Source organism: Choristoneura fumiferana, chromosome 4 (assembly GCF_025370935.1).
Source record: "Choristoneura fumiferana chromosome 4, NRCan_CFum_1, whole genome shotgun sequence".
Taxonomy (NCBI): domain Eukaryota; kingdom Metazoa; phylum Arthropoda; class Insecta; order Lepidoptera; family Tortricidae; genus Choristoneura; species Choristoneura fumiferana.
Genome location: NC_133475.1, coordinates 6,320,064 through 6,347,737, shown reverse-complemented (window position 1 = coordinate 6,347,737; position 27,674 = coordinate 6,320,064). Strand labels below are relative to the sequence as shown.

The following is a 27,674-nucleotide window of genomic DNA, read 5'->3' as shown; positions in this document are numbered from 1 at the left end:
GGGCGTCCGGCGATCCGGCCGGGAGGCTGCGGCAGCGGCAGTGACTGCTCGCCTGTCGACCAGAGCGCACGTCGCGCGCTTGCCCTCCGGTACGCGGTATATTCGCATGCAACCCTACTCCCCCAACCCTGACCCCTCCCCGCGCCGCCCGTCTGCCCCTCTCGGCCCCGGCCTCTGCGACCTTCAGGTGGATACATATTGCGCGGTGCATACGTCCATCATCTATTAACACTTGATCACTTGTTAAGAATCGAATATTTTCAATGTGCGCAAGTATCAAGAATAAAAATGCGGTACGGAAGTTCCAGAGCACTTTTCATTTCTTTTTGGGAAATGGATCTCTAGTTATAAAAGTGTATGCACTTTAATTGTTATTGTTCCCGCGCTTAGCGTACATTGTTTTCGCAATATGTGTCCAAATGATATCCAAATATCAACTATTTTTCGAATAAATGTTGCATGGTTGTATGTAGAACTTTTATACATTCCGACTTTCCCCGCAATAAAATAAAGGGCAACTTATTAATTAGTTGTAGAAAAATCAATAGTTCTTACCAGTAATTAAACAAAGTTTTTGCATAATTTTTAATAATGTTATGATGTAACTAGTAAAATTAGCTTTCTCAGTATTCATGTTTTTGATTAAAGAGTGAACAGAATAGCTAAAACTGTAGAAAATTTTACCACGTTAGTCAATAAATTTTCTCTAGAAAATAAATATTGCTTTACTTACTTCGTTTTGTTTAGTAAGACATAAAATGTCTCATAATAGTAATAAGATATATAAAGGTGATACTATGACTTACCTTCTCTCCTTAAATGCATTTGACTTCATTATTGTCATTACACTTATATGTAGTCATTTTGTCTTTATCTTTTCCAAACGTATAAATTGCTACCGTAAAGTACGAATCAATTTGGGTGTTTTTCTATTAACAACGCTAACTGAGACTTCCACTTCATAATTTAATCAAAACCAAAAAGTTAATCGGCTCTAAACTGCCCCAGACAATGGTTTAATCACGCAGCAGCAGTGTCGGAGTTTTATCCTTTCATCTTCTCCTGAAAGTATTTGACGGAAAATCAGAAGATATTTGCATAAAATTTAAATTACTTTCTACCGTGTTTCGTTTAGCTTTTCGCGACTAGCCACCTCTGGGAGCTTTCCAAGAGTCGGAAAATAATTTGAATAACAATATTTGTACATGTACCTACTTACTTTTCTAACGTTATTATATCGCTTTTCAAACGCGATTTTCTTCTAACGGCTGCTTTAAAAAAAACTAGCTATCGCTCCGTGAAAAATTGTGTTTCAAGTTCAATACAAAAATGATAAAATCAGCCTTTGTTAGGGTTCCTTTGTCTCAAAACTTAATTAACCTTCTTTTACTTTGGACAGGGAAACAATTTTCAATAATTTCCCTTCTAATTATGCTAATTAGTACTCCGAACTTTGGAAAATTACATTTCTAATACGATTTCGAATTTACCACGAGCTTTGCGGTGAAGGAAAACATCGTGAGGAAACCTGCACAAACCTGCGAAGCAATTCAATGGTGTGTGTGAAGTTCCCAATCCGCACTGGGCCCGCGTGGGAACTATGGCCCAAGCCCTCTCATTCTGAGGGGAGGCCTGTGCCCTGCAGTGGGACGTATATAGGCTGGGATGATGAATACGATTTTATTGTTGCTTTGCATCTAAAATAAGATAGTTTATCGAGTTTGCTATCAATCTTCTGCATTGTATCTGCAGTCAGATTACAAAATTGACTATAAGTATATTATGTTCTAGGCTTTTTAACCCGTCCAGAGTGGCACGCTAGTTTAGTCGCCTAATCTGCTCTAAGCATGCGTCCTTCAGCTGTGTATGAACGTTTGCCTGCGAATGATGTACCATTAAAATCCTATTATGTTTCGAGATTACCTACTCCTTCACGCATCATATCCGTTTACGAGCTGTGAATGTAGAGGTGTGGCCGTCCCGGCCGGCGCTCGCGCGCGGCGACTCTTGTGAACAAACAAGCTTGTGTTTACAAACATATTTCCAATCTAATTACTGCACTCAAAGACGTGTGTAATCTATATACGTAGGGCAAACCTTGGCTTATTGGTGATACTTAGTAATTTGGTGATACTGCTTTATTATCTTACACAGATCTCACTATAAGGAAATGCCAACTATAAATTCGATGGCAGCTGTCAGTTTTGATGCTTGCAATCGGGTTGGTGGAGATTTCATTTCTTGCATTTCACTATTGTGAGCTCAACGTAAGATGGGTAGTATAATAACGCAGTATCACCGAATTACTTACCAAATATCACCGATAAGCCAAGTTAGCCCTATGTTTATCCGTTGATAACTGTAAATTGTCCCATGATATTTATTTATTTATTTCATAATTTTAAGTACCTAACTGAAAATGTACTTACATTTAGGTTTAATTGAACACAATCGAGGTCTTTGAGTGCGGCAGTTAAAGCTTTCTGTTTTTTCGTGATGCAGAGAAATAAAGACTTCTGACAGACCAGTGCGTCGCCCGGTTACATGGATATGAATTAAAACAAGTGTGGGAACAATCACAAAGGAGAATAACAAAGCAGTAAGTTGTGAACTTTATAATTTCTTAAATATACTTAATTCAGCGCAATAAGTAACAGACCGACAAGCAGACATGAGTTACTTTCGCTTTTATAAAACTAGCTTTTGCTCGCGACTTCGTCTGTCGAGAATTAATTTATCGCTATCCCGTGGAAACAAATTTTCCATAATAAAAACTATTCTATGCCCTTCCCAGGGTCTTAAACTATCTCCATACTATATCTTATTTGGTTCAGTGGTTTAAACATAAAGACGTAACAGACAGATAAAGTTACCGAAAGTTACAAAGGTATCGAGTAATTTAAACACATCCGCAAAATCTTTTATCGTTGCTAAAAGATTGAATTTTAGTAGAAGCTTGGAATCATGAATACCACAGGCTCAGCTGATACACTAATATATTACATTTTCCGATGCAGTTTCACTACTCTCTGATAAGTTTCTGATAAGTATATTAAGTGGCAGATAAGGCCAAGTTAACCATTAGGCATTAGGAAGAGTAGGCAACTACCTAGGAATCGCGTTGAGAATGTTTCATTGAGTGATCATTTAACTGGAAAATTATTATTCGTAATGGCAATACCTGAGTATTTTTGTTTTTCGACGTACGCTATCAGTTGACTTAATTGAACTTGAACTTAAAAAGAGCTGTACCACTACCATGAGTTTACAGTGACCGTACTCAATAGCGACGGCGTAAATTATTTGTAGAGGCGCTGTGCCCTTAGTGTAAGTTATCGGTTACAAAATACGTCTCGATCGCGTTCGCGTTAAAATCTCAATTTGTATGGAAACACGCACAGCGCCTCTAGCGGAACGTTTGCGATGTTCGTGTTTCCATGCGAATTGAGATTTTAACGCGAACGCGATCGAGACGTATTTTGTAACCGATAACTTACACTAAGGGCACTGTACAATTCTCCATACAAATAATTTACGCCGTCGCTATCGAGTACGGTCACTGTAAACTCATGGTAGTGGTACTGATGCCCTTTAAACGGCTGAAAAGGGGCCCCGAGAACTGCATTGCATAGGAGCCTTGACATGGTTAATCTGGCCCTGGATATCTGTGTCTCTACTTCATCGGCCAACTAAACAGAGGCGGCATCACAGATATCTGCTACAAGAAACATTAGAAACTTATTAGAGAATAGTAAAATAGGCTCTTAGTGTTAACGTTGACTGTACAGATTGCTCTTTGATAATGATACGAAGGTATACGGCATACTTGGCAATGTTCACGAGCTGTGAAATATTTCAAACAGCTTTGATGTAACTAGTATGTTAATACGTAACTTACGGATCACTAAATAGAGTTGTTTAGTTACAGCAAAGGTTCACCTATTGAATACTCACAAGCTGTAATGAATTTTTTGAAGGGTTCTTTTTATTGACTAATACTCTATGAAAACAAGTTTTAGTATAATAAATCATTTTTTCACTGATATGCTACACTTATTGACTGATTGTTTTACCTTTTTATTGACTATATTTACATTCAAAGTGAAATTACACCACACGCGTAGGTATACAAAATTTCAAATCGATCCGACAACTAGAAGTGGATCAAATTCGACTCGCAAGATTTTATTACAGACAGACTTGCAGACACAGGGACACTAAACAAATATTAGTATAAAGCTCTAGATATTTTTTTACTGTTTATATAGCTCCTTCAAGTAAAGAACGAACAAAGAAAGAAACACCTAATTGTACCCATTGACCCCCCTCCCCTATACCCCTATTATCCCATATTGATACCCCTGGTGTTGCAGATGTTTATGGGCGGTGATGATCTGTTACCATCAGGAGACCCACTTGCTCGTTTGCCATCCAGTTGAATAAAAAAAAATGCAAATAGATGATGTTATTATTATTATTAAAGATGATGAACGATATAGCTAAATACTAAATAAATCTACGACGAAATATTCGTGCACTTGAGATATTTGCTCAACCTATTCGCCAAAAGAGATTTATATTTTTGTGAGCTGTGTTGTGTACGATCTCTTAATCGATAAGACCGCCTAATGTTTACCTTATTTAACATCTCATTTTGTACCCCACTGTATTAATTTACGTTCAATAAATAATATTTGTATTGTATTATATTGTATTAAAAAAAAACTTTATTTCAGACCAACAAAAGTCCATATTTTTTTGTTAGTACAATTGGTCTTACAAAACTAGTGTTAGTCGCATTATTATTATTCTTCATTATTATTATTAAATTAAATTAAATTATTTTACTTAGTGGGTATAGGTAGCTAAAATAGTGTGGACTCTGTTCCAGTGCAAAAAGAGCCGGCTGTCCAGTCGGTCGGCTATCACGGCCAGGAGGCTGTTGCGACTGGCGCAAAGGTATTGCCCAAAATAAAGTCTAACTCATTCAGTTACGAGTACTCATCCTACTTGATTCTTATGATTATGAAAATGTTCCTAGAACTCAAGTTTCAACTTTTTCTCATTAGGTAAAGCCTGATAAAGCCAACAGAACGAACGAACCTTCTAAATGTGTAATTGTATCAGTTAACAGGCTACAGCTGACAGGACAATCTGGTCTTGCATCTTTTTATGTGGCCGTCCACAAGTTTGACCGACGCTCTACGAGTATTATGATCACTTCGCTAAAGCGCATTGAATAGAATAATGCAACTTAATGCAGCGACGGCGAGACGGGGCGCTATGGTGCGGTATAGGTTCCGTTAATCCGTTTTGCATCTCCGTATTGCATTAAATATTGTGGTAGTAGGTAGAAAGGAATAGAATCGTATAGCCTTATTATTGTGAGAATACAATTCGCAACTTATTACAGAATTACTTATGTTCTATCTCATTCGCATGCATTTGTTTTTACGATCTTTGTAAACATAACAGGGTTTCTTAAAGATGAGTACCGCAATGAGGCTACAGGCTTTGCCGAGTGACCTAAATTAGGTACGAGATTTTAAGGCCTTATTATACATACATATACCTAATCGTTGTATGGTTAAAGATAAGGCATCAGACTAGCTTGATATTAACTAGACTAGAGATAATATTAAACAATTAGAAAGCAGCAGAAAACTTGTGTCACAACATATTCGACAAATTAAATGAAGAATGAGCCTGAATTACGACGTTCGTTCTTATTATTGTAATTTTCTTAAATTCAGCGCGATTTCCGAGTTGTGAATTCAAAATTCGATCCTCTGTGTCGCCACACCACTCACCCTAACCCTTCATGGTTGACTTTCCATTCGAACTGACCTTAAGAAAGAACCACGGATTGGTTCGTGACATGTCGGGCATGCCGCATATCTTGACTGCTGATGCTTGAATGACCCCTATATTTTATATTAATAATAAATTATGCCTGTGCCTCACGGTGGTTATATTAGTAATTCGAAGAACAACGACTCAGATAGGGTATATATTATATTTTACTGTTTACTTGGTCATGACTGTCGCCTGCAGCTATGGAAACACCAGCTAAACACGTCAATTCGTTGCCTTAGCCAAATTACTCAACATTTTGAGCATAAGTACCTTACACCGGTATTTTAAGAAACATTAAAAAGTCTAAAACTTCATGTAGTATCAGCACGTCAATAGGATATACTTATCCTAGAAATTATTCATAAGGGGTGTAATAGGTTTGTAATCCATGGAAATGTGACTCATGAATATGACACGGCGCATTATAAATATTATCTGCCTTGTTAAGGTAATCTGAGCATGTTTATTGTTTAAACATTTTAGAAGGAAATATGATGCTATATTCCGTAAAATACACAATCACGTACATGTTTGTGAAAATTTGATAAACGTTTTGTTTTTCATTAATATTATTCTAAAATAGGTTCTTGAGAAAGTCTTGGACTGAAAAAAAAATGTTGTCTAGTGGTATGTTAAAAATACTTTCGATACAACAATTTATGATCTGACAAAGACCAACAATAACAGAACAGGTGCTGAACAACGTCAAAGTTGTAAATTTCAATATATTTAATGCTGTGGCAAAAAACAGCGCTGGTTTTCAGTACGCCGTTTATTAGTTAAAACTAAAACATAACCTCTACATAACTACTCATATATTAAACCTAGTTACTTGATTGTGCGCACAATGCCAAACTTAGCGCATCATTTCCTAAATTTGACAACAAACTGATATCGTCGAGGAAAGTTATTTTGCGGAAATTATTATCCTGGCGAACGGAACCCGAAATAAATTGTTACAATTTCCTGCTCAGGTACTTACTCACAGTTGAAATATTTAACGGCCCACTTGTTTCGATTATCTATCACCGATGGGAGCTAACTAGTACTTCCTAGCATAGCGAAGGCTAACTTTCAATTACAGATTACCTCCACTCCCCCATTCTCCTGCCCCAGCGTGTTGCCTATATGTTACAGTTGAAGAAATAGTTTTTCACTTCTCATGCTCGTAAAGTTCGTGTTTATGCTGGATCTAGGCGACATAAAATGACTTTTTATGCACTAGTGCATAAAATAAAATCTTTGTCTAAGACCAAGGTAATCAGGTGTCAACAGGGACAAACAAAGAGGTTAATATTATTTTTTTCATAATTTTTAATTTATATATTTCAAATTAAAAATCAATCAAATAAATAAAACTAAAAAATTACAATTATATAGTAATGCATGAAAAATAAAATGTACATAGTAAATGAAAAATTGTTTCCAGTGTTACTATTTCGTTTCCTCGCCATCGAAATGAAAAGCAGTGTAAACCTCGAGCATTAAACCCATTTTCCCCTCGACGTGTCTATCCACCCTCGCCATACCGGCTCAGGTGGCTATATGAACGTCTTGGGTAAAATGGCTCGTTTTATGCTCTTGTTGTACAATCTACTATTGTCGTTGCGTGATCATTGTGGTTGTTATCATTTAAGCCAGAAAAAGCTCCAAATAGGTATAAATTGATGTAATAAAATAAAATAACTTATTTAGCTTTAGACACGGTAAAAAGTTGTTTTTTGTAAATAGTTTATGTTCACGTTGAACCAAAAACGCCCGAAAAAAACGCCGACAAAAAAACGCCGCCAAAAAAGACAACTAAAAAGTAAAAAAATAATTATGCACTACCTAGCTGTTTCCCGCGACTTCATCTGCGAAGAATTCGTTTATCCGTATCCCGCGGGGACTATGCTGATTTCCCGCAAAATTAGCCTAAGTTAATTTAGTATAAGTACCTAGTAATATTTTTTTTATCTAAGCGTCGTCGGTGTCGGGGGACCGCTAAGGTTAACAGGAAACTAAAGTACATAATTATGTTGTATTTTTTAAAGTATTGAAGAGTTGAAGAATGGTAAAGATTTTGCGCGTCGATAGATAATTATGTGCCAAATTTGTTTTTTTTTTCTATTATTTATTTCAATTTGTAGAATTTGTATTCTTTGATACAAATGAGACTTGAATGCAGTTTTATTTTTACTTCTGATATACGAGAGGTTATTCGACTAAACTGCTTTTCAGCTGCATTTTTTGCTGCTTTTAATGCTTTTAAGCTGGACTTTCTGACAAGAAAGCCCTAAAACGAAAATTCCAAGGAATAATGCCACATTATGGAGGTATACGTAAGTTATTAGTTCTGCAAGGATAGGCTTAGCCGTGCACCAGCTCAATTTCAAAAAATACAGGGTGACTCCTAAGCAGTGAAGAGAAATATTTTTTTCTTACTCTGTACCTCTAGATTAAACACTTGTACAGAAAAATATTGAAAAATCTTTTAATGTTTTTGTTATTTTTAAGATAATTATAATTAACTTTAAATTTAGCTGATCTCGTGGTTGCCCTACTTCTTACGTTGAACGGTCATAGACGCAGCTTGTTTTTATATTTGTTGGATATAAACGTTTGAAAAAATTTCATTGACAATGTCATATCTGATTTTTTTATTCTACTTACAGAACTTGACTTCTAGAATAGGATGACCATACGATTGGTAATTCTACTGATTAAAATTAACTAAAATTAAATAATCGAAGTTTAATTATTTACTTTAAAAGCAATTTTAAACCAGTCACTATCAAGCCTTCAAGGGCTTCGAAACTCCCGACGAAATCTGCAAAACAATACTCTCGCTCAAAAATACACATGCTACCGGCTATGATAAACTATCAACTAAAATACTAAAAGCAGTCGCATTTCCAATTTCTATTCACCTATTAAACTTAATCAATATGTCATTTGAAAAACCGGCCAAGAGCGTGTCGTACACGCCCAGGATAGGGTTCCGTACCCATTACGAAAAAATCAAATAATATTTTTCTAAGGATTTCATGTTGTGTACTGAATCTTCCAAGTTTAGGCAACAGTTTAAGCGCTGAAACAGTATATGTATAGCCACACTAAACAGTATGGAAACTACATAATGTTATCTGAACATGAATTTTATCTTTTGGAAATTCATGATAATTTAATTAATCGCAACACTAAAATTCTGACTTTTTTCTATTCTGTACATAACATTACACTAACTAACCCAATTCTGTTCGAAACCATTTAAGTGCGAGTGCGACAAAAGAACAGATAGGTAATTCGCGATTTACCAATGCCCACTACGGGCGTACAAAACCTTTGAGGCAGCCGACGACGCAAACGGCACGCGACCTACCTTGTACAATTATTCATTTTGTGACCGTCGGAGATCGTAGGCGCGTCAATTTAAAAATGTTAAAGAACTAAGTATTTGTCCAAATTTACTTATAAGTTATATGTGAGTATTATTTTTTAATTGATTTACAACCCTATCCTAAACCAAAACGTTGGTGCTGAATAAAAACGACCTTCGCGCGAAACACTAGAGTTCAATGTTGCTTGGTGGTGCGCGGTGATTTTGCTAATAAAAATTACGTAGGCATATAAAATGACGGCTTTCGTCAACATCAAAAGAGAGAACCTTCTGTACTTGTACTATTACCTTATTCTGTGGTTTAGGTATATTTTATACCTTAGGCTACTATTTACTCTTAAACTACTTATAATTCTCAAGCAATCTTAGCCGCTATAATTTTCCTTGTAATTTGATATATTTACTACCATTCTAATTTTTTTCAAATTTTTCCACTGAACAGTTTAGATTTTAGAGGGACGCTTTAGGGGGGACGCTCGATATCAATGAAAATTGGCACTTTAACGTTGAATATTTCGCAAACAGATCACTGAATAGAAAAAAACGCCTTAGCAACCCCCCAATAGTTTTAAAAATCTATTCAACGATACCCCACAATATAGAGGTAGTCGAGAAAATCTAAAATCACCCCCACTTTACGTCTATGGGAGCTACCCTAAAAAATTTTTTTAATTTTTTTATTGTACCACTTTGTCGGCGTGACTGATATGTATATTCATGTCAAATTACGGCTTTCTAGTACTAACGTTCTCTGAGCTTACCCGCAGACAGACGGACAGACATGGTGAAACTATAAGGGTTCCTAGTTGACTACGGAACCCTAAAAAGAGACATACCCTGCTAAATTAAAAAAGTCAATTGTCAAGCCAATATTTAAAAAGTGGAAAAGAAACAACCTTAAAAACTACAGGCCAATTACGCTAATTCATATTCTGTCAAAAGTCTACGAAAAAGTGTTTTACAAGAGACTAGATATATTCCTAACTAAAAATAACGTTCTGAAACCAGAAGAAAACTATTTTAGAAAAAATAAATCCACTTCCCTAGCTTGTTTTAAACTAAACAATCTGATTACAGAATGCATCGACAAAGGTACTCCTATAGGTGTATTGTTCCTCGACATGTGCAAAGCATTTCACACAGTATGCCACAAACGCCTTGGACAAATACGGAGTGCGCGGGCCAGGCTATACCTACCTGGATTGAGAGCTACCTAAATAATAGAGAACAATGCACACAAATAGACAGAGTTGTTGAAAATCGACTTTCTAAGTACAGCTCTAAGTACAAAATAAATAAGTTCGGCGTTCCACAGAGGAGTATTCTGGGTTCACTTTTATTTCTTCTATACATTAATGATTTACCTAATTCAACAAGACACGACTGCATTCTATTTGCTGACGATACCACATTGATAATTAAAGGCACAAACGATAACTTTGAAAATGAGATAAACACAGCTTTGAAAGATGTTATTAATTGGCTAGACTTAAATAACCTCCAAATTAACCTTGATAAAACGAAATTTATGCTATTCAAGTCATATAAATCTAAAATTCACAAAGTTAAGGTTGCAGCCGAGCAGGGACACGACCGGAGTGCAAATAAAATTTAAGAAGTAAATACCACTGTCTTTCTCGGTATGACCCGACATTAGATACTCATTGTAACTGGAAAGAGCATGTAGACATAGTTTGAAAAAAAAAAAACGATTTTTTTACTCTCGTAGACAAGGAAACAACTAGGCCATAAAGGCGCTATAGGTTAGCATTACCCACTAGCAGTAAACTGGCATTAAGAAGAAAAAGTGCACACAATGTGTATAAATTTTTTTAACAAAATACCAGCTACACTTAGGGCATTATCTAATAGTGAATTTAATTGTAGTATAGGATTGTTACTTTTTTATATTTTGATTATGTATTATCTATTTTGACCACTGAGCGATTAAATCGCCTTTTCACATGCCTGCCTTGTCTAAGCATATTATGGGAAATACTTAGGTATTTTATTAGGTATTGTTATTACTGTAATGTAAGATCCTCCGCTACCATATGTTTCTGTGAATAAACGAATCATTCATTCATTCATTCAAGTGCACTGAATTTTCATAGAATTGCTGCGTTAGAAACTATAATTTTTGTTCACCACAAGTCAACCTGTATAGTGGCTGCAGATCGATCGGCAAGCCGGGCCGGCTTACTGCTTCACGGCTGCATTCGCAATATTCCTCTTATTACTTTTAGCTGTCTTAAACTCTGTTTAGACTGCAAATAAAATGCGATTAACACCATAATTATAGTCGGTGTCGCCTAGTGTTGTGAACTACGGCCTCTCAAGCAAAGGGTCCTGGGTTCCAGCTCGGACTCGGAGTCTGAAAATTAAATGAATAAGTATTAAAAAAATATATATAAAAATATATATATATATTCTTGGTGAAAATATTAGTTGAATTTCCAATAACTATGCAACTGACTCAGCGATATCAAACACCCGACAGTCAATTTAATTGCGTGACGGCAGCGGCGGTGATAATTTTCAGGCTTCCAGTGAATGAAGATTGAATTCCGGGAAATGTTTTTGATGAAAACCTATAATTGACGGCTTTTTGCAATTTGGCACGGCTTTTCTCACGCAACGCCACCATTTCCATTTTACATTCGGAGCTTCCCATTCAGATACTTATCCATTGTTAGTAGGTACTGAATTAACGTGACGTAACAGAAAACATAACCCTCCTTCGGGCAGTCGGGTAAAAAGACTGGGTTTCACAAAGTGACGATTAAGAACCTGAACTAATTTCCCTCGGTTACACCTAAAATAATAGTTTTTTGCCTCTCATCACTTCTATCCAAAAAACTTAAAAATAAACTTACTCGCCTCTCTGCCTACATCTAAGCATCATAACTAAGCAAGTTGTTTATTATTAAGGTTTCATCAACGCTTCACCTCTAAGATCTACATAATCAAACTCACTTAACGTTATAATACAAACGAAACATAAATTATTAATTTCTCTTGATCTGCAAAGGTCCCTAAGCTTTAAGGAGCTTTGTTTGAAATTCAGAGCTGTTATCGTAATCATTAACGTTATCAAATTTTGTAGACATTCTTTCAGGTCGTGTAGACTCCACTCGTCGTATAATGATCATCCACTCCGAAAAGTTACTACCTATTTATTATAATGAGGCTTTAAACAGAAACTCTTGAAAATGCCTACATTTTCAATTTGTATTTTTTGCTACACTGGGATAAACGTGGTGAGATAGAAGTTTCTAGTCCTGTATATGCATAATATACGTCATACGTATGTTTATAGACATAAACAAGACTTATTTGTAAGTAAGCATAAAAAAACATTTGAAACTAGTGAAAAGAGTAGTGAGTGACACAAACGGCTTGCTGTTACAACTATGCGTAAGGAGCTATTAAGGGTTTCGTAAAAAAAAACAATAATTTTAATTGTTAGGCAAGACAATTGTTTAATATTCAGTAATTCAGCTGTTCAATGATTAAATATAAAAACTATTAGGTACATATATAACATAAATTCAGACTTAGTTAAGTATAATTCAATCAAATGATGTGTTTATGATATCGTTAATATAATATAATAGGAAAAGAAACAGTAAAGTTTAAATTATGAACTTTTAGACGACCGAAAACGTCGCGTTGTTCTTAAACCGCACTGGGCGCCCATAAAAAACACAGCCCAAACCCTCTCAATTTTGGAGGAGGCCTGTGCTCAGCACTGGAACAACTAGGACGTGTATTATATAAGCCAGAAGTGATGACGACGATTAAAACTACCTACTGAGCTGTGCCCTAAATAATCTCTAAAGGATTATCCCTAAAACTAGGCATTCATGTCAGGAGTGTAACATTACGCAAATAGGTTGGCATGCACCTGTATAGTATACTAAAAGCTACAGGCTTGTAACAAAAAGACCTTTCTCCGCTTTTTACTCGCGCCATAAAACACACTTTCGCGCCGCTACCATTTTTATGTCGGGTCCCCTTCGTTACAATTTACATCTCCTGATAAGATGTAGCGCTTATATTAGCGCTACATCTTATCAAATTAAATGGTCGCTCTTTTTCCTCTTGTCCTCTTGTCCAGACCCTTTCTAGTTACTTTTATTAAATTCTCGATGTGATAAAGCGGGGGTGGCTTTCGTACCTTTTCTTTAAAAACCGTGAATGGGCTGCGAGGATTCAGTAAATAAAATTGACATAAAAATTTTGTTCTTCAAAATGACGCTTCATTTACTCGGTGTATTGTCAAGAGAAATTAATATTATCCTTTTGATTTAAATTCTATGTTGAACGAATTTACGAAATGACTTCAATTTCCGGATTTGTTTCCGGTCTTTACATGATGGAAATTGAATTTCTTGGTACGGAGGTGTAATCTAATAAACTTTATTCAATTCTGGTAGGTATGTAACTAGTCAGTATATCAATAACGATTATAATAAACATTCTTTAATACTTATATTCTTATAAAATATGTTGAATATGTGATAAAAAATTAATGAATTAAACTTTCGCAATTTTTATACACAAATACCACCACACCCAAAGAAAATATCATATAACATAACATTATTAAACTCTACTCGTGATCACGGCCGCTGTAATGTGAATGTGGCCAAAGGGTCGTTATATTTTGAATAATAATTTAGTGGAATTAAATGCATATTTATGATAGTTACAGAATTTGGTTGTGAAAAATATCTCAGGGCATATAAAAATCGCTTTTTCACTAAGAATCTTTGATATTTCCTTACTCAATACAAATTTTACTTGACGAGTATATAGCGTGTAATTTACATTGTGTTTCCACATAATTTCCTGTTAATGTATGTAAGACAGGAGTAACCGTCGCAGAAGTTAGTGCACTTAGGCCTGGCGCGGCCGCTAATGCCACAATTGCCCTTTGATTGCCCGAAAGCCCTCCGCGTAAATTGATATTTCACGTCCTTTGACACCATTCTTCTTCTCATTATTACGAGCGGTCTTTTTCTTCCCTCGGCAGTGTTTTATTGCCTTTATCGTCGCAATTTTTTACTTTCTTTCATTTCTTATTTCATACTTGTTTTGTAAAAAAGCTACGATTAATTGTTGGCAAGTATTTGAGCTGAAAGCATCCCTCGAGGTATAATCTTAACGGATTGCTCTGTGCCGATCATCCTTCTTAAAATTATTTTACTACTTAGCTGTTTTACCCGGCACCTGTATTATAAAAGCTTAAAATCAACATAAAAATGGAACTGTGGCTCCTTGGCTACGTATATTTGTTTCGGCGACTTCAATTTTACATTCTCGTGCGAGCGTAGCCGTGCACGGGTATCCAGGATAAACATTTCGACTGCAATAAAGCTCAAGCCGACTCGGCAAAAGCTTTTATCGAGATAAATCGATTTGCATACCTAAAATGGAAACCGCTTCGTCTATTAACCGGTACATATGTCTTATTTGCAATGCTTGTCACTCTAAGGTAATGTATTGAATTCGTTCGGTACCAAATTTAAAAAATACTAAATTGAGTACACAAAATAGTATTACCGTTGTCGTTTCAATTCTAAGCACGTTAATGCATATCTTCTAAAAATCTCGTAAAATATTTCTCGCCCCGAGCGCACAAATTAGAGTGAGGACCTCTATCAAAAATTATATTCGACGAATAAATTAGGTACTCACCCACCGCAGGTGAGCCGACTGTTGAACCCTACTCCGCTGTCGCTCCCATACTTTGACTAAGAGGTTGGAAACTGTATCCATATAGGTCGGAGCGAGTGATGGGAAATGTGAGCGTTTGCAGTGAATATGGGGCAAGGCTGTGGAGCCGGAGTTTTGTTGCAAATCATACGCGGAGATTGGAGATGGAAAATTTTTACGTTCTCTTATCTGTTGCGGAAAGTTATCCCACTCGTTCAAGACTTACGAACTGACTTCAGTCAGTCATATATATTTTTTATGTTTAGCACATTTCATACTTAGGTTAATCAAAGTTTAATTAATACTTAGAAGTTGTTATGATATTTTTTTTGTTAAAAATGTAATTTAACTTGGTGTTGATTGTACTTGCATTCCTTCAAGTCAATGCCATTAACCGTTGAGGAGTTCCATCCTGCAGTGCAGACACCATCCTGGCCCCGTACTACAAAGTGCAAAATTCTAACTTCGCATCTTGCCGTCCGCTGACGCTAATATTATTGAAATAATGCTAGAGTGAGTGGGACGTTATAGGTACAATACGAACTCCGATTTTCGAAACACATAGTAGCCCCCCTGGCCCTACTACCAGGATTTTACTATCAGATTACTGTATTGTCACCAGATTTACTTAAGTATGCCAAAGTTCAAGTCAATCTAACTACTGGAAGTGTGTCAAATCTGACATATAAAAGCTTGTAAAAATATCTACAAGTTGTAAAAAGAAAGTTATATGTATACTTATCTAGTGCCATCCACGTAGAGGCGTGATTTTGTCGAAATTACACATTAATGACATTGTAATAAGAACCACGGCAAGCGCCATCTTGAATGACTACCTATACTACTGTAAATTTTAGGCTATTTCTCTAGCATTAGCATCTGGATTCTAAATGTTATCTAACCTCTTAGCCCATTGTAGATAAAACACGCTTCGTTAAAGATAACGGCTGAACCTATAAGTAAGCTTTCGTGTTCGTATTTTATGTCTAATACGTTAGCCGATAGCCTATCAATACGCTTTCACGGGCCATATACCGCTGCCGGGCCATATAGCCCTGCCGGGCCATATTACCGCCATATCAACTACGGCAAACTGAAAAGAATTTTCCTTTAACGTTCACTAACGCTTGGTTATATTTTATCTGTAATTTATTGCGATGTGTACGCACTAGGAAAAAAATGCGAATCAGAAGATAACGCCTAACAACCAACACAGCTTTTTGATTGTGATTGATCTTAACTTTTGATGTTGTGATACTTAAAATTTGTTTGTTGTACTTTGTTTATTATGGACAGCACATATCAACCGAGACTGCTAATGTTTTTGGCAGCACGTTTTTATTAAGGCAGTTACCTACTTATATTTAAAATTTACTATTCGATCAACATTTCGCCTGAGCTTTCTGCCTAGCACTTACCTAAAATGGTACTTGCATTTTTGTTCGATTAAGTAAATAGGTATAAGTACTAGCTCTTTATCGTCGCTGCTATTCAATAAGTCAGTAAGCAAAATAACAAGTCTCGTTTAATATAAATTGTCCTTAAAAGGTAATGAAATCTCACAAACAGGCAATCGCAGTAGGCGGATAAAAAAAAACGAGTAATTTGGCTTTTTTTTATACGGCTGGATGGCAAACAAGGAAGTGGGTCTCCTGGTGATAAGAGATCACCACCGCCCATAGACACCTGCAACATCAGGGTGATTGCAGATGCGCAGCCAACCTAGAGGCCTAAGATGGGATACCTCAAGTGCCAGTAATTTCACCGGCTGTCTTACAGTAATGCAAACACTGCTGCTTCACGACAGGATTAGCGAGCAAGATGGTGGTAGCAATCTGGGCGGACCTTGCACATGGTCCTACTTACCACTTGCAAAACCTGATTTCAAGTAAACCACTAACAAAAACCATCAGCCACTAAAAGCTTTATTTCTCCGCTGAAGAGGAAGGGGGATATTAACTACCAGTTACAGATGGAAATGTACTAAGTTGGCACGATGTTTTTCCATTTACCACTACATAGCGAAATATAAAAGCTCACACATTCATGTTAAGATCACTTTGTTTCCGTTTTAAATACTTAAGCATTGTATTATTCAATGAATAAACTGACCCATTAAATATTGTCCTACTGACCTGTTTCCTAACTACATCCCCTTTATATTGTAAACACAAAAACAACCATTAACATCCCATCCCGTAAATGACGTTATTTACATCACGGTAGTACTGTATTTTATGTAAATAATCGTTGCTACTAATGACCCTATTGGAATAATAGTCTACTTTGTGAGGCTTTTAAAACCATATCATAATGCCACTATTTGCGTATTTAACTGTTTCTAACTGAGTCAGGTATAGCATTTGGTTACGTACCTACCGACGATGAATCACGAGAAAATCCTTCTTGTTGGAAATCGGTAGAAAATGAAACACTCAAAATGGTATTTCAATTAAAATTTAAGCTTGTTTCTATCTTATTCTGAAATGCTTGTAAAGTTTCTGTTAAGTCGTTAAATTTATGATTTAACACTCGTCTTTGCCAGAAAATAATTAAAGCTATAATTTGATAAGTGAGAGAGTCAAATTAGACTTATTAATTGGGTCGTTCTATATTTAACACCTACTCAAATTACATTTTTGACACAAGTTGTGCTAAAACTTTACATTTAATAAAAACTCTTACCGCGCTACAACTCAATTCAATTCAATTCATTTATTTGCCAGAATACGGTTACAAAGGTCTTATATCTAACATTCCGTGCGTATTCAACCTGCATACAGGTGTACAAATATTTAAAGTCCTATTTAAAAATTTCTGAAGATTATGATATAAAACAACGTCAGTGGTAATTAAAATGTCAAATGAAAATACTACTTAATTAAAATCAATTCAATTGTATCATGTCAAATATTCTCTTATACTATAAAAACATCTTTCTTGAAGCCATTTAGTTAGTTTCTTTTTGAACAGATTCCTATTTTCAATTTTAATGTCTACAGGCAATTTATTATACAAGACTATGCACATATGATAACAGTTTTTCTTATAGATATATGTGTGGCAAGGAGGTTGGTAGAATAGGTTTCTGTATTGAACTATTTAAAAATGTCAATTGTACGCTGGGGATATGGTAGGAACACTCCTTTGTGGGAGTGTAATGCTTGCGAATGAGTTTTGACGGGTTGACAGTTCACTCTGTTGCATCCCGGCCGAGGCCTCGAAACCGGGTCAGTACCAGGGCCTTGGCCTCACCTGCTGAAAGATCTAATTCCCACCCGGCCTTTGGCTAATTACCTCGCTAGATGAAGATTTCCACGCGGACAGCTTATTTATTTTACGCCTGAACTTTACTTTATAACAATTTCAAATCGAAACAAATGAACAATAGACGGCGTAAATATGACAAGGAAATCAATATTTTTATGGAGTTATTTGAGTATAGCGTACTTTAATACAGTTTGAATCCACTTTAGTAATACTTTTTTTGATGCTCTAAATACGAAATGTCATTCTAAACATCGACTTATTGTGGGCGTACCACTAAATCAACATTTTAATTTTCTGTTACGCGGCAAACTACGTATTAAAGTTTCTTAAAATATAGTTGTGTGCCTATTTTACTTATAAGTTGTGGCTGAAACTATCACTAGCACATACCTACTTCATTAATTTACTTCACGACTAAGAAGAGAGCAGACAAAAAAAAGTATCTTACAAGATCGATCCTCAGTGTTATCTGAATCATAATACTAACTAGGTTAGTAAGAAAAAGATGTAGTGTCAATTGAAGGCGCGGCGCGGGTGGCTGTAACTAACTTTTTTATTAAATACATTGGCTGACTTCTTATTCATAGGTACGCGTTGAACGTTATATTCCCGAGTGGATTATTCCGAAATTTAATGTGTGATTATGGGGCGTAATCAAATCAACCGACGTCCACCGACTGCAGGGAAGGTTTCCATCCATATCCAACCCTATCTACTAATTTTAAACCTCCGACACAAACTTTGTCTTAATTAAGCACGTTTCACGCACGCAGCACGCATTCAGTGCGTTTACGGGAGAATATTTTAAAAGATATTCGTCGAGTAGGTATGTATTTGAACTATTATTTTAAAAGTTCAAATAAATTCCAGCTGGGGCAGTCTAAATGAGACAAGTTATGTCAGGATTTTGACCAAGCGTATTATTTTCCTTTTGTAATTTCTAAACAATCTGACACCGAAACTGTCTGAAACCATCGCATAATCTAAAATGATTTAGTTTCCATAACCGCAACTATTAGAGGGTCTTCTATATTATATACCCTTGTAAAATTTCAAACACAGCATACATACCTACCTGATTTCAGTTCACGTCATTTATAATGGGTGCGCATTTTTTCACATAACTTTTTTAGTCCTATTGTCGGAAGTCCGAAAATGTTTCTCATACCATTTTACATCATAATGATCACTCTTCACATTTTTTTTAATACTAACGATCGAAAGTCATAACCATCAGAATTAATAATACGTATCACTAATCATACACCTTGTTCATACTAATATTGGTTTTCATATATTTTCTTATACTAACGATCGAAACTCCTAATCACTCTCATTCATAACGCCAATATTCCTAACTTTGTTAATACTAATATTTGTTTTAATATATTTCTTAATCATAAGTGTTATTTACCCGCATTATTAATGCGCAGGGACTTGGAAAATTTTCAATGGTGTCAAGTGATGAATTAAGGAAGGACTTCGTTAGGTACGACGTCGAGCGAAGCGAGGAAGAGTGTTAGGTAGAACTGTGACCCTACAGCGCGTGAGTCGAGCGAGCGAATAGAGCGTGCCGCGGTAGCGGCCGGCGAAGCGCCAGGACCGAACATATTTTTTAAGTAATACTTATAATATAAATAATTAACGATATAAGTAAATCTTATTTCGAAAACATTTGAACGTATAATATTGTTTTTCATAACGGTAACATGTACCTACATACACAATAAAATACATGTACAATATTATACGTTCAAATGTTTTCTTATTAATGCCATTATTAATAAGAAAATTATGATATTGGTCTGTTATGAAGGAAAATTTTCTGAAAAACAACATTATGAGTTAGTAATGAAATTATAAGTAAAAAAAATATGAACACTGTCTGTTATGAGTTCCGATGTTAGTAATAATTTATGAACAAAAAAGTATGAGGAAAAAATGTATGAAGAGTGATTATTATGAACACAAATCATTAGTAAAATAAAAAATAGGAATAAGAATTTTATGAGTCAATATGGACCCCCTTTATATGTATTACTCTTTGTGTGACTCTCGGTTTTGACAGGGATTACGGTTTGTTTTGATAGTATATTACCTAAACCCGTTGTGACCCAATCGCGGCCTCCCGTGGAATAAATTACGCTATTAAATAACACAATTTTAATTGCAATCTTTTACGTTATCTTTGTAATTAACGGACAAGGAAAGTTTTATTTAATTTATTTTAATCGAGCCTCATTCAGTAAGTCTATTGAATCGACGATGTTAATTAAAGAGGATACCTAATGATTGCTTATTGCATCCATTATTTACGACCTCTTCACTTCACCGTTAATAATTTATTTAAAAATTTACACTCTTGATTCAAATTTGATTGGGAACGAAAAAAGTGATGTTTAATTTTTACTATTGTTCGTTGGTTTAAAAAAAAATATGTTGTTTCGATCACCTTTTTGCTTTTTCGAGTGTGTCATTTACTCCATTGTCGGCATTGTGATATGATGTGTACGATAAACTCAATTTCATTGAGTTGAATTTGAATGCAAGGTAATAAACTATAACACAGACACTAGCTTTATATAAATCTAAATTCTTTGAATTATTATTTTTGCCTAGTGACCTACATAGCAGACTCCAGGAAATACCTACATTCATCATTGAGCAAAACCCAGGCAACACTCTGTCTACAAAGATCATTCCAATAAAGTGAAAAATAATGTATAACACGTAAAAGCGAGCTTAGTTTTGGTAATAGAAGGAAAATAAAACAAAAACCATTTAGTAAAAGATGAAGGTTGAAACCGGCCGGCACTCAGCGCGCCCTAAAAGACTAAATTCTTTGGAAACATTATCAGCTACGCTGAATCCATTTTCGATACTAAGTTATTAATAAATTCGCCGAGTTTGTAAGTTAAATAGACTGTTAATAAATGTTTCTGTAACGCCCTAGGGGCTTGCGGTTTTAATACGTTAGTACTCCTATCTATTGGGATCTCACGTGTACCTAATCATTGGATCATAACACACATTCTACTTTCAAGTAATTCGTTAAACAAATATTATTGATGATACACATTTCATAAACGGTTATTTAGTTCATGGTACTGGTATATAATTTAGTTAATGGTGTTGTAACAATCGTCTTATTATGCTGTAATTATATAAAACTAGCTTTTGCCTGCGACTTCATCCGCGTGGAATAGTAACTTTGGGAAGTATTTAATTTATTTAGGATACCTATTTTGCCAATAATAGCACATAGAAACTTCTGCGGTTTACTGAAAATAATCTATTTTAAAACATTGCTATAAATATAAACTATTTTTTTTGTTCTTGATTCCATCCATCCATCCATCCATGTTCTTTGGTAAAACATAAATATTTTGCGGGAAGCCACATTTTATCAATACGACGTGTATTCTACCCTGCCAACATAAAAGGACTACTTAATTCTTCATAGTGAACTCTTGACACCTTACGTCCTTTATTGTAAGTTAGGAGGGTAGGATTATAATTAAGACGGCATTTTTAATATGAAATATTGTATTATAGACAACGGTATACACGGCAGCAGTAGATAATATATCGAGATATATAAAGAAATATAACTTAAAAACTTAGAAACATCCAAGATTTGGTAGCATAAATCTGTGGTCATCACACAAATATGTCTCTACCGGTATTTGAACCCCTAGCGTCCGTGGGCAATTGAGCTACCGTGCCGTATGTATGTATATTCTTTTTTAAAGTGAGTATGTGTGTGTATATTTATCTTTTTATTAAATTTACTAAATTATTTTTATTCTTCTTATTCTATTCTATTCTTTTTATTAAATTCTTTAATTATTACAATCGTTACATAATTAAGCCCTTAAGTCTAGTTCCATCGAGTCGAGTAGGTTGGATTGGGTTAGGCTAATTATAAAATGGTTGTATATTGCTTGGGTTAGGTATTAGATTATTGCTCACAAATAAAATAATAAACACACCATTCTTTCTCACAAATTTATACATAATGAGTATAAAAAATAACTTGAAATCTCATCCAGAACTAGAAAATTATTCCAAAAATCATTAGAGGTGCCCTCAGTTATAATTCGGCGTAGGTAGTGCTGGGAATCCCTGTAATAAGTAAGACATTTATGTAAGACAAAATATACCTAAACCTAAAAGTATCAAAACAGTTCGTTTCAACTTACCAGTCAACTCCACGACACGCTTTAAAATCGAAGATTGTGTTTGATTTACACCTCCTTCTTCGCATATTGTATTATACACATTGTATACAATATTCCTCACTTGAGATCTCAGCGGTTTTCTCGACATTTTCACCAGATAACAATCGTTGAAGACGAATTACAAAATGTAAGCAATGGTAAACAAACGATTTGACACAGCTGCCAGTTGACAGTTGCCATATGAAAATCACTATTTTTTTATTTAAATTATTGGTTAACAATGCCATCAGATTCTGGTACACCTTTATAGCTAGTGCCATCCACGAAGACGCATGATTTTATCAAAATTAGACATTAAATGACATTGTTATAAGAACCACGGCACTCGTCATCGTGAATGACTCTACCTATACTTGTGATGACGCGCACAGATACGCATAATTTTGTTGCAACTGCTTGCCAGCTTCATGTAATGAAAAACACAAGTAATACTTAATATTTCTTTATGAAGCTGACGGAACCTGTACCTACTATAATGTGTGTTTCATTACGGTCATTGAGTTACTTGACTGTATGTTTTTGATATTAAATATTTAGCGGATTAGTACGGAACCCTGATCTGTATGTGACTCGACCCACACTAGACCGGGTTTTTTATTTTTTATTGATCGTTTTTTAATCCTTTTGTTAGTATTTTTGTTAACTAACACCTACACTGATGGGCGCATGTTCTGTTGTATCCGTCGTAATTTGTTCCAAGGCAACATGGCATAATATTAGAACATCATTTACGATCCAATAAATAACAATATCCCAGTGTAGTTCTCATAGGGTGTTCGTAGAATATCAAAAGAAAATTTCATGAATCGCATGACTGTCAAATAATATTTTATACGTTGCGGATAATAAAGTGTTTTAATGGTGCTATAAAACTATGTTACATTGTGCTCCTTGAATGAAAATAGCCGAAACTTGCTCGGATCATTTTCCTTTGAAGGCAGCAATAAAACTACTGTCCCCGCTTTTTTACGGTCTACAATGGACTCATACAACGCTACACTCAATAAATCCTTATTGTTTGCGACACTTGTGATGATGCTTTATGAATTTTCGAAAGTGACAACAAGCTCCTTAAGTTTCACTGAACATGTTATATGATGTGCCATATTTTAATGCGAAATGGGCTCATTGTGGTAGAGTTTTGAGTCTGTCCGTCCATCCGCGGCTTAGCTTAGAGACTGCTAGTGCTAGATAGCTGTAATTTTGCATGAGCAGATATGTTAGTCACGTGGATAAAGTGGTAAGATAAAACATGTTTTTTTTTCTTACCGCCCCTACACGGAGTGTGAGGATAATTTCTTCTCTCGTCTAAACCCCAAGTGTGGGATAACGTGGGATACATAGATTTTTAAAAAAGATTATAGGACTGGAATGACCATTTTTAAGGATCCCTTAACTTTAAAGTGCTCATTTTTGTTAGTATCGAGTGTCCCCTCCCCCCACTTCTCTACAAGTTAAACCGTTGGCTGGAAAAATCGTAAATATAGTAGGTAGCTTTAAAAGAGAAACTAATACGGCTAAATAGGCCATTTAAGTTAATGAGTTTAATCTATCAAAATTTTATGTTGAATGTTTGCCACGTCTTAGTAGGGAACCCTACTGTGTACATGATAAGATACGCCCATGGATAGTTTTGTATCCTAATTCCAAAGTAATCGTCTACATAGCCATATGTAGATGATTGATATCCTCCTTGATTTTTATTTTGGTTTCCGGTCTTATGTATCTTTTTCTAACATAAGCTTGATTTTGTGTAGGCATGATGCGGCGCGGCTCGATGGCTATCCTCGGAGGCGGGGAGCCGCTGATCGTGGTGGAGGAGAGCGGTGCAGAGGAAGAAGCCGCCTACCGCAGCCCCGTACCCGCCCGAGGCCTGTCCATCGACCAGGAGTCCCCCCCAGACCCCTACCACCTCTCTCCCTGGCGTGACACTCGCAAGCACTCGCTGCCTACGCCGTCATGCACCACAGGACCTACCGCGAGTCAGGTTAGTTTTAATTTTCACAAGTACGCCAAAAGAGCCTTTTAACCTCGTTTCTTGGTCGAAAATACAAACTGAGACATGGATGCACAGAAAAACCAGAAAAAGAGACCAGCACTGGGAATCGAACCCAGGTCCTCAGCAATCCGTGCTGCGTGCTAACACGAATTTTTCCTATGCATACATATCTCAGGTTGCTTATTTCTACTATGCTACTTAGCACGCAGCACGGATTGCTGAGGACCTGGGTTCGATTTCCAGTGCTGGTCTCTTATTCTGGTATTTCTGTGCATCCATGTCTCAGCTTGTATTTTCGACATGGTTTCACGAGATACCTGTAAAAGTAACAAATTTGGGGTTGAAATAGGAAATACAAAAATACTCCAAAAAAATCAATCATAACTCGTTTCTTGGCTCCTACAAGCAAGGCTATTATCTCCCAAGCAGCAAATTTGCACATTAAATATGTTGTTGAGTGCCGATTTCATTCTATTTTACCCCGATGAGGTCGAATTTGTCAATTTTTAAAGATCCAGGATAGGTACCCTGGATCTTTAAAAACACTAGGTAGTAACAATCAACATTTTTGTTTGCCTTTAAACAGTTTAAATATTTCAGCCTAAGCCACAACAAAAAGTCTCGAGTTTTTCTATACACTACTTTTCACTATTAAATAAAAATTGCGAAGAGTATTAGAAAGGGTAGGGTAGCCATACCCTGTCCCTTAAGTACTTCTCGCAATTTTTACATCAAAATTAAAATATGTTTTTTTTTATTTCATAACGACTTGAAAATTATTATCACGATACAGATAAAAGAAAAGCTTTATAAATTCATAATTATGGACCTCTTAGTTATCCGAAATCAAAATCTTTATTATTACAACGTTTTAATCTTTCGTGATTTTCACTCATAATCAAAATACCACAAACGTGTCTTATCACGCTAAAACACACGAGATTTACCTCAACGTTTCAACCACATTACAGTGGCCGTGGTCACGGGTAGACTGAAGTGTAGGGTGTCAAGTCTGCCTAGCAGCGCGAGTCCTTCGAACTACTCGCACTTGATCACAAATAGTACCGGCGCTCGTATCTCGAACTACCCGCACTTGGTCATTTTTATTTTTCAATTAGGTATTGTCATTAAAATGGTGGCCCGTTTTTTAATTTACAATAAAGAGCGCACTGGCACAATGGTTATGTCATAACCATTAGACTACTAAGCCTGTGTTGTTTATAGGTTCGTCGACTGTCCGAACGAGGAGAAGGAGCCGCCCGCGAAGCCAGAGAGGCAGCCTTCCTTGCAACCCTGTGCCAAGCCCAGCCTCAACCAGGCGGTCGAAGGTATAAACCAATTTCAATAAGCTAGGTAAATGACCACATCTTGGATTGTGAATTGATTGATTGCATTATAAATTGATTCTCTGTTTTTAACAGACATTCCGTAGTGACAATATCCCGCGTGCCGCAAGCGCTGTTCGGCCGCGGTCGCCGCGAGTCCATCGCGGCATTCCCAGCCCTTGGACGCCGCAGGGATTCTGTAAAAAAATGTTAGTATCATGAGATTTGCTAGCTGTTTTATTATTAAAATAGTAATTAGACTTGTTTTATTCAAACCAGTTCCCTGCATCCTCAGTTCAGAATCTAATCACTTGGCCTGTTTCAGGTCAAACAGCAACCGAAAACTTAGGCAGTACGCACAATTTACAACTCGACATCATGGATGACATTGTACAAGCACGCAAAGTTCGCATGCGGCTCTGGAACACCTCGAGTGAACGCGTGTGCGAAGTTCAACCAATGGATGAACGCTCGCCGATGGCAGGCTCCGTGCGATACACGAACCGCGGCCGGCGACACTCAGATTTCGTAGGCCCTCCCTTGCCACCGATTCCTGCTCGCCGCCGCGCCTCTGAGATGCCACCGCCCCCTCCCATCCCGCCACGAACAGGCGCCGGAGTTGTATGCACCGACACAGATCTCCATCACATGCTCAAAAACCTCACTTCATCGTCAACCGAGATAGATTTGTGCGGTAAACCCGACCGGGTTCGGCGTCTCGCCGACACACGTTCCAGCAGCTTCGATGCGTCTTCTTTGCGAGACAAACCACCGCAATCGGGCACCACTTGGTTCACGCGCCGCCATCAAACACTTGCAACCAAAAAGAAAGCGAACGAAACCAAGAAAGGTAAAGTGACTTTCGCTCCAGATTCGAAACAAGCGCCTGGAGACACGGCGGCCGTGGTGTGGGATCAGCCGTCTGGATCGATCGTAGATGCCAGCGCTCTTGGGAGTGCTATCGAAGTGTTTCTTAGGAAAGGCGGTGCGGGGGATCCGGGTCAAGCGACTGCGACAGCGAACACTACGAAAGAGACGGCTAAGAGCAGCGCCACCGCTGAGACGCGTGGCAAGAGTCGCGAGGCGGCGGGCGCGGGCCGCGGCCGGGACGGCGACCGCTGGTGCGCCGCAAGACCCGACGAGGACGACGCGGCGCAGGGCTGCGACGCCAGCCTCTGCTCCTCCCTAAAAGACCTTTTCGTGTAGGCGCACACGGTGCGGTTTACTCTTGTAAATTACTATCTAGTCGTTACAGATTAATTTCTTAAGATGTGAGAGAGGTGCGAAATTGTTCGCGGTCTCGAGCTCGGCCGCTGAGCTCGGGCCGCGTCGTGCTCGCGTGAATATACCTTTTGTACTTTATGAATCTTTCAATGTGATAGTCTGTGCGCTGAGCCGAGCGCCGGTCGTCCTCGTTAATGCTTCTCCTTCACATGTGGGAATGCACAAAAATTTTGCAGCATTTCGACTGCGCTCCGAACCGCGGACCAACATAATGGCCCTTCGCATTCGCACGAGATCGGACCGGCCTTTGCATAGATCCGCGACCGACGCCCGCTTCGCGTACAATTATTTTTAGAATGAATTCTATTTTCATTGTAAATTTTTAATATTAGCAATCAAAATATTGACTTATTGTTAGATAGAGAAATATATTTGTGATGCGCGGGCGCGCGTTTTCGCCGCCTGCCGGTCTCCCGCCGCGCGCCCGTCCCGCCCCGCGTCGTTCGACGTCTGTGTCTTGTATCCACGTAACATTAAACAATTCAACTTTATCATATAGCAGACAAAATTATGGAGATTTCGGGAGAAATGTACGCTTAATAGAAAAACGCGGCCGACTGTCGGTCGCCTCTTATCAATAAAAGTTTTTATCGATGTTA

General features: G+C 36.9%; 1 protein-coding gene across 8 annotated transcripts; it reads left to right on the top strand.

Moving 5' to 3' along the window:
* On the top strand, nucleotides 1-27,674 carry LOC141427030 (uncharacterized). 8 transcript variants are annotated; one of them, XM_074086256.1, is made up of 7 exons: nucleotides 73-89; nucleotides 1,968-2,069; nucleotides 2,503-2,599; nucleotides 24,225-24,454; nucleotides 25,691-25,794; nucleotides 25,888-26,000; nucleotides 26,117-27,674. In XM_074086256.1, exons 4-7 carry the CDS (start codon nucleotides 24,227-24,229, stop codon nucleotides 26,995-26,997), a joined length of 1,326 nt encoding a protein of 441 aa, XP_073942357.1. In that variant the 5' UTR covers nucleotides 73-89; nucleotides 1,968-2,069; nucleotides 2,503-2,599; nucleotides 24,225-24,226; the 3' UTR covers nucleotides 26,998-27,674. The 8 variants fall into 8 exon arrangements, with proteins under 8 accessions (XP_073942364.1, XP_073942356.1, XP_073942363.1 ...); XM_074086263.1 differs by lacking the exon at nucleotides 1,968-2,069 and having other exon boundaries at nucleotides 1-89; nucleotides 26,126-27,674; XM_074086255.1 differs by lacking the exon at nucleotides 1,968-2,069 and having other exon boundaries at nucleotides 1-89.

Bases quoted from the DNA above. Each gene is read 5' to 3' on its own strand.
- LOC141427030 (XM_074086255.1), top strand. From the start codon at position 24,227: ATGATGCGGCGCGGCTCGATGGCTATCCTCGGAGGCGGGGAGCCGCTG. The intron at 25,795-25,887 runs GTATAAACCAAT...TGTTTTTAACAG, and splicing joins CCTCAACCAGGCGGTCGAAG to ACATTCCGTAGTGACAATAT. The intron at 26,001-26,116 runs GTTAGTATCATG...GGCCTGTTTCAG, and splicing joins CAGGGATTCTGTAAAAAAAT to GTCAAACAGCAACCGAAAAC.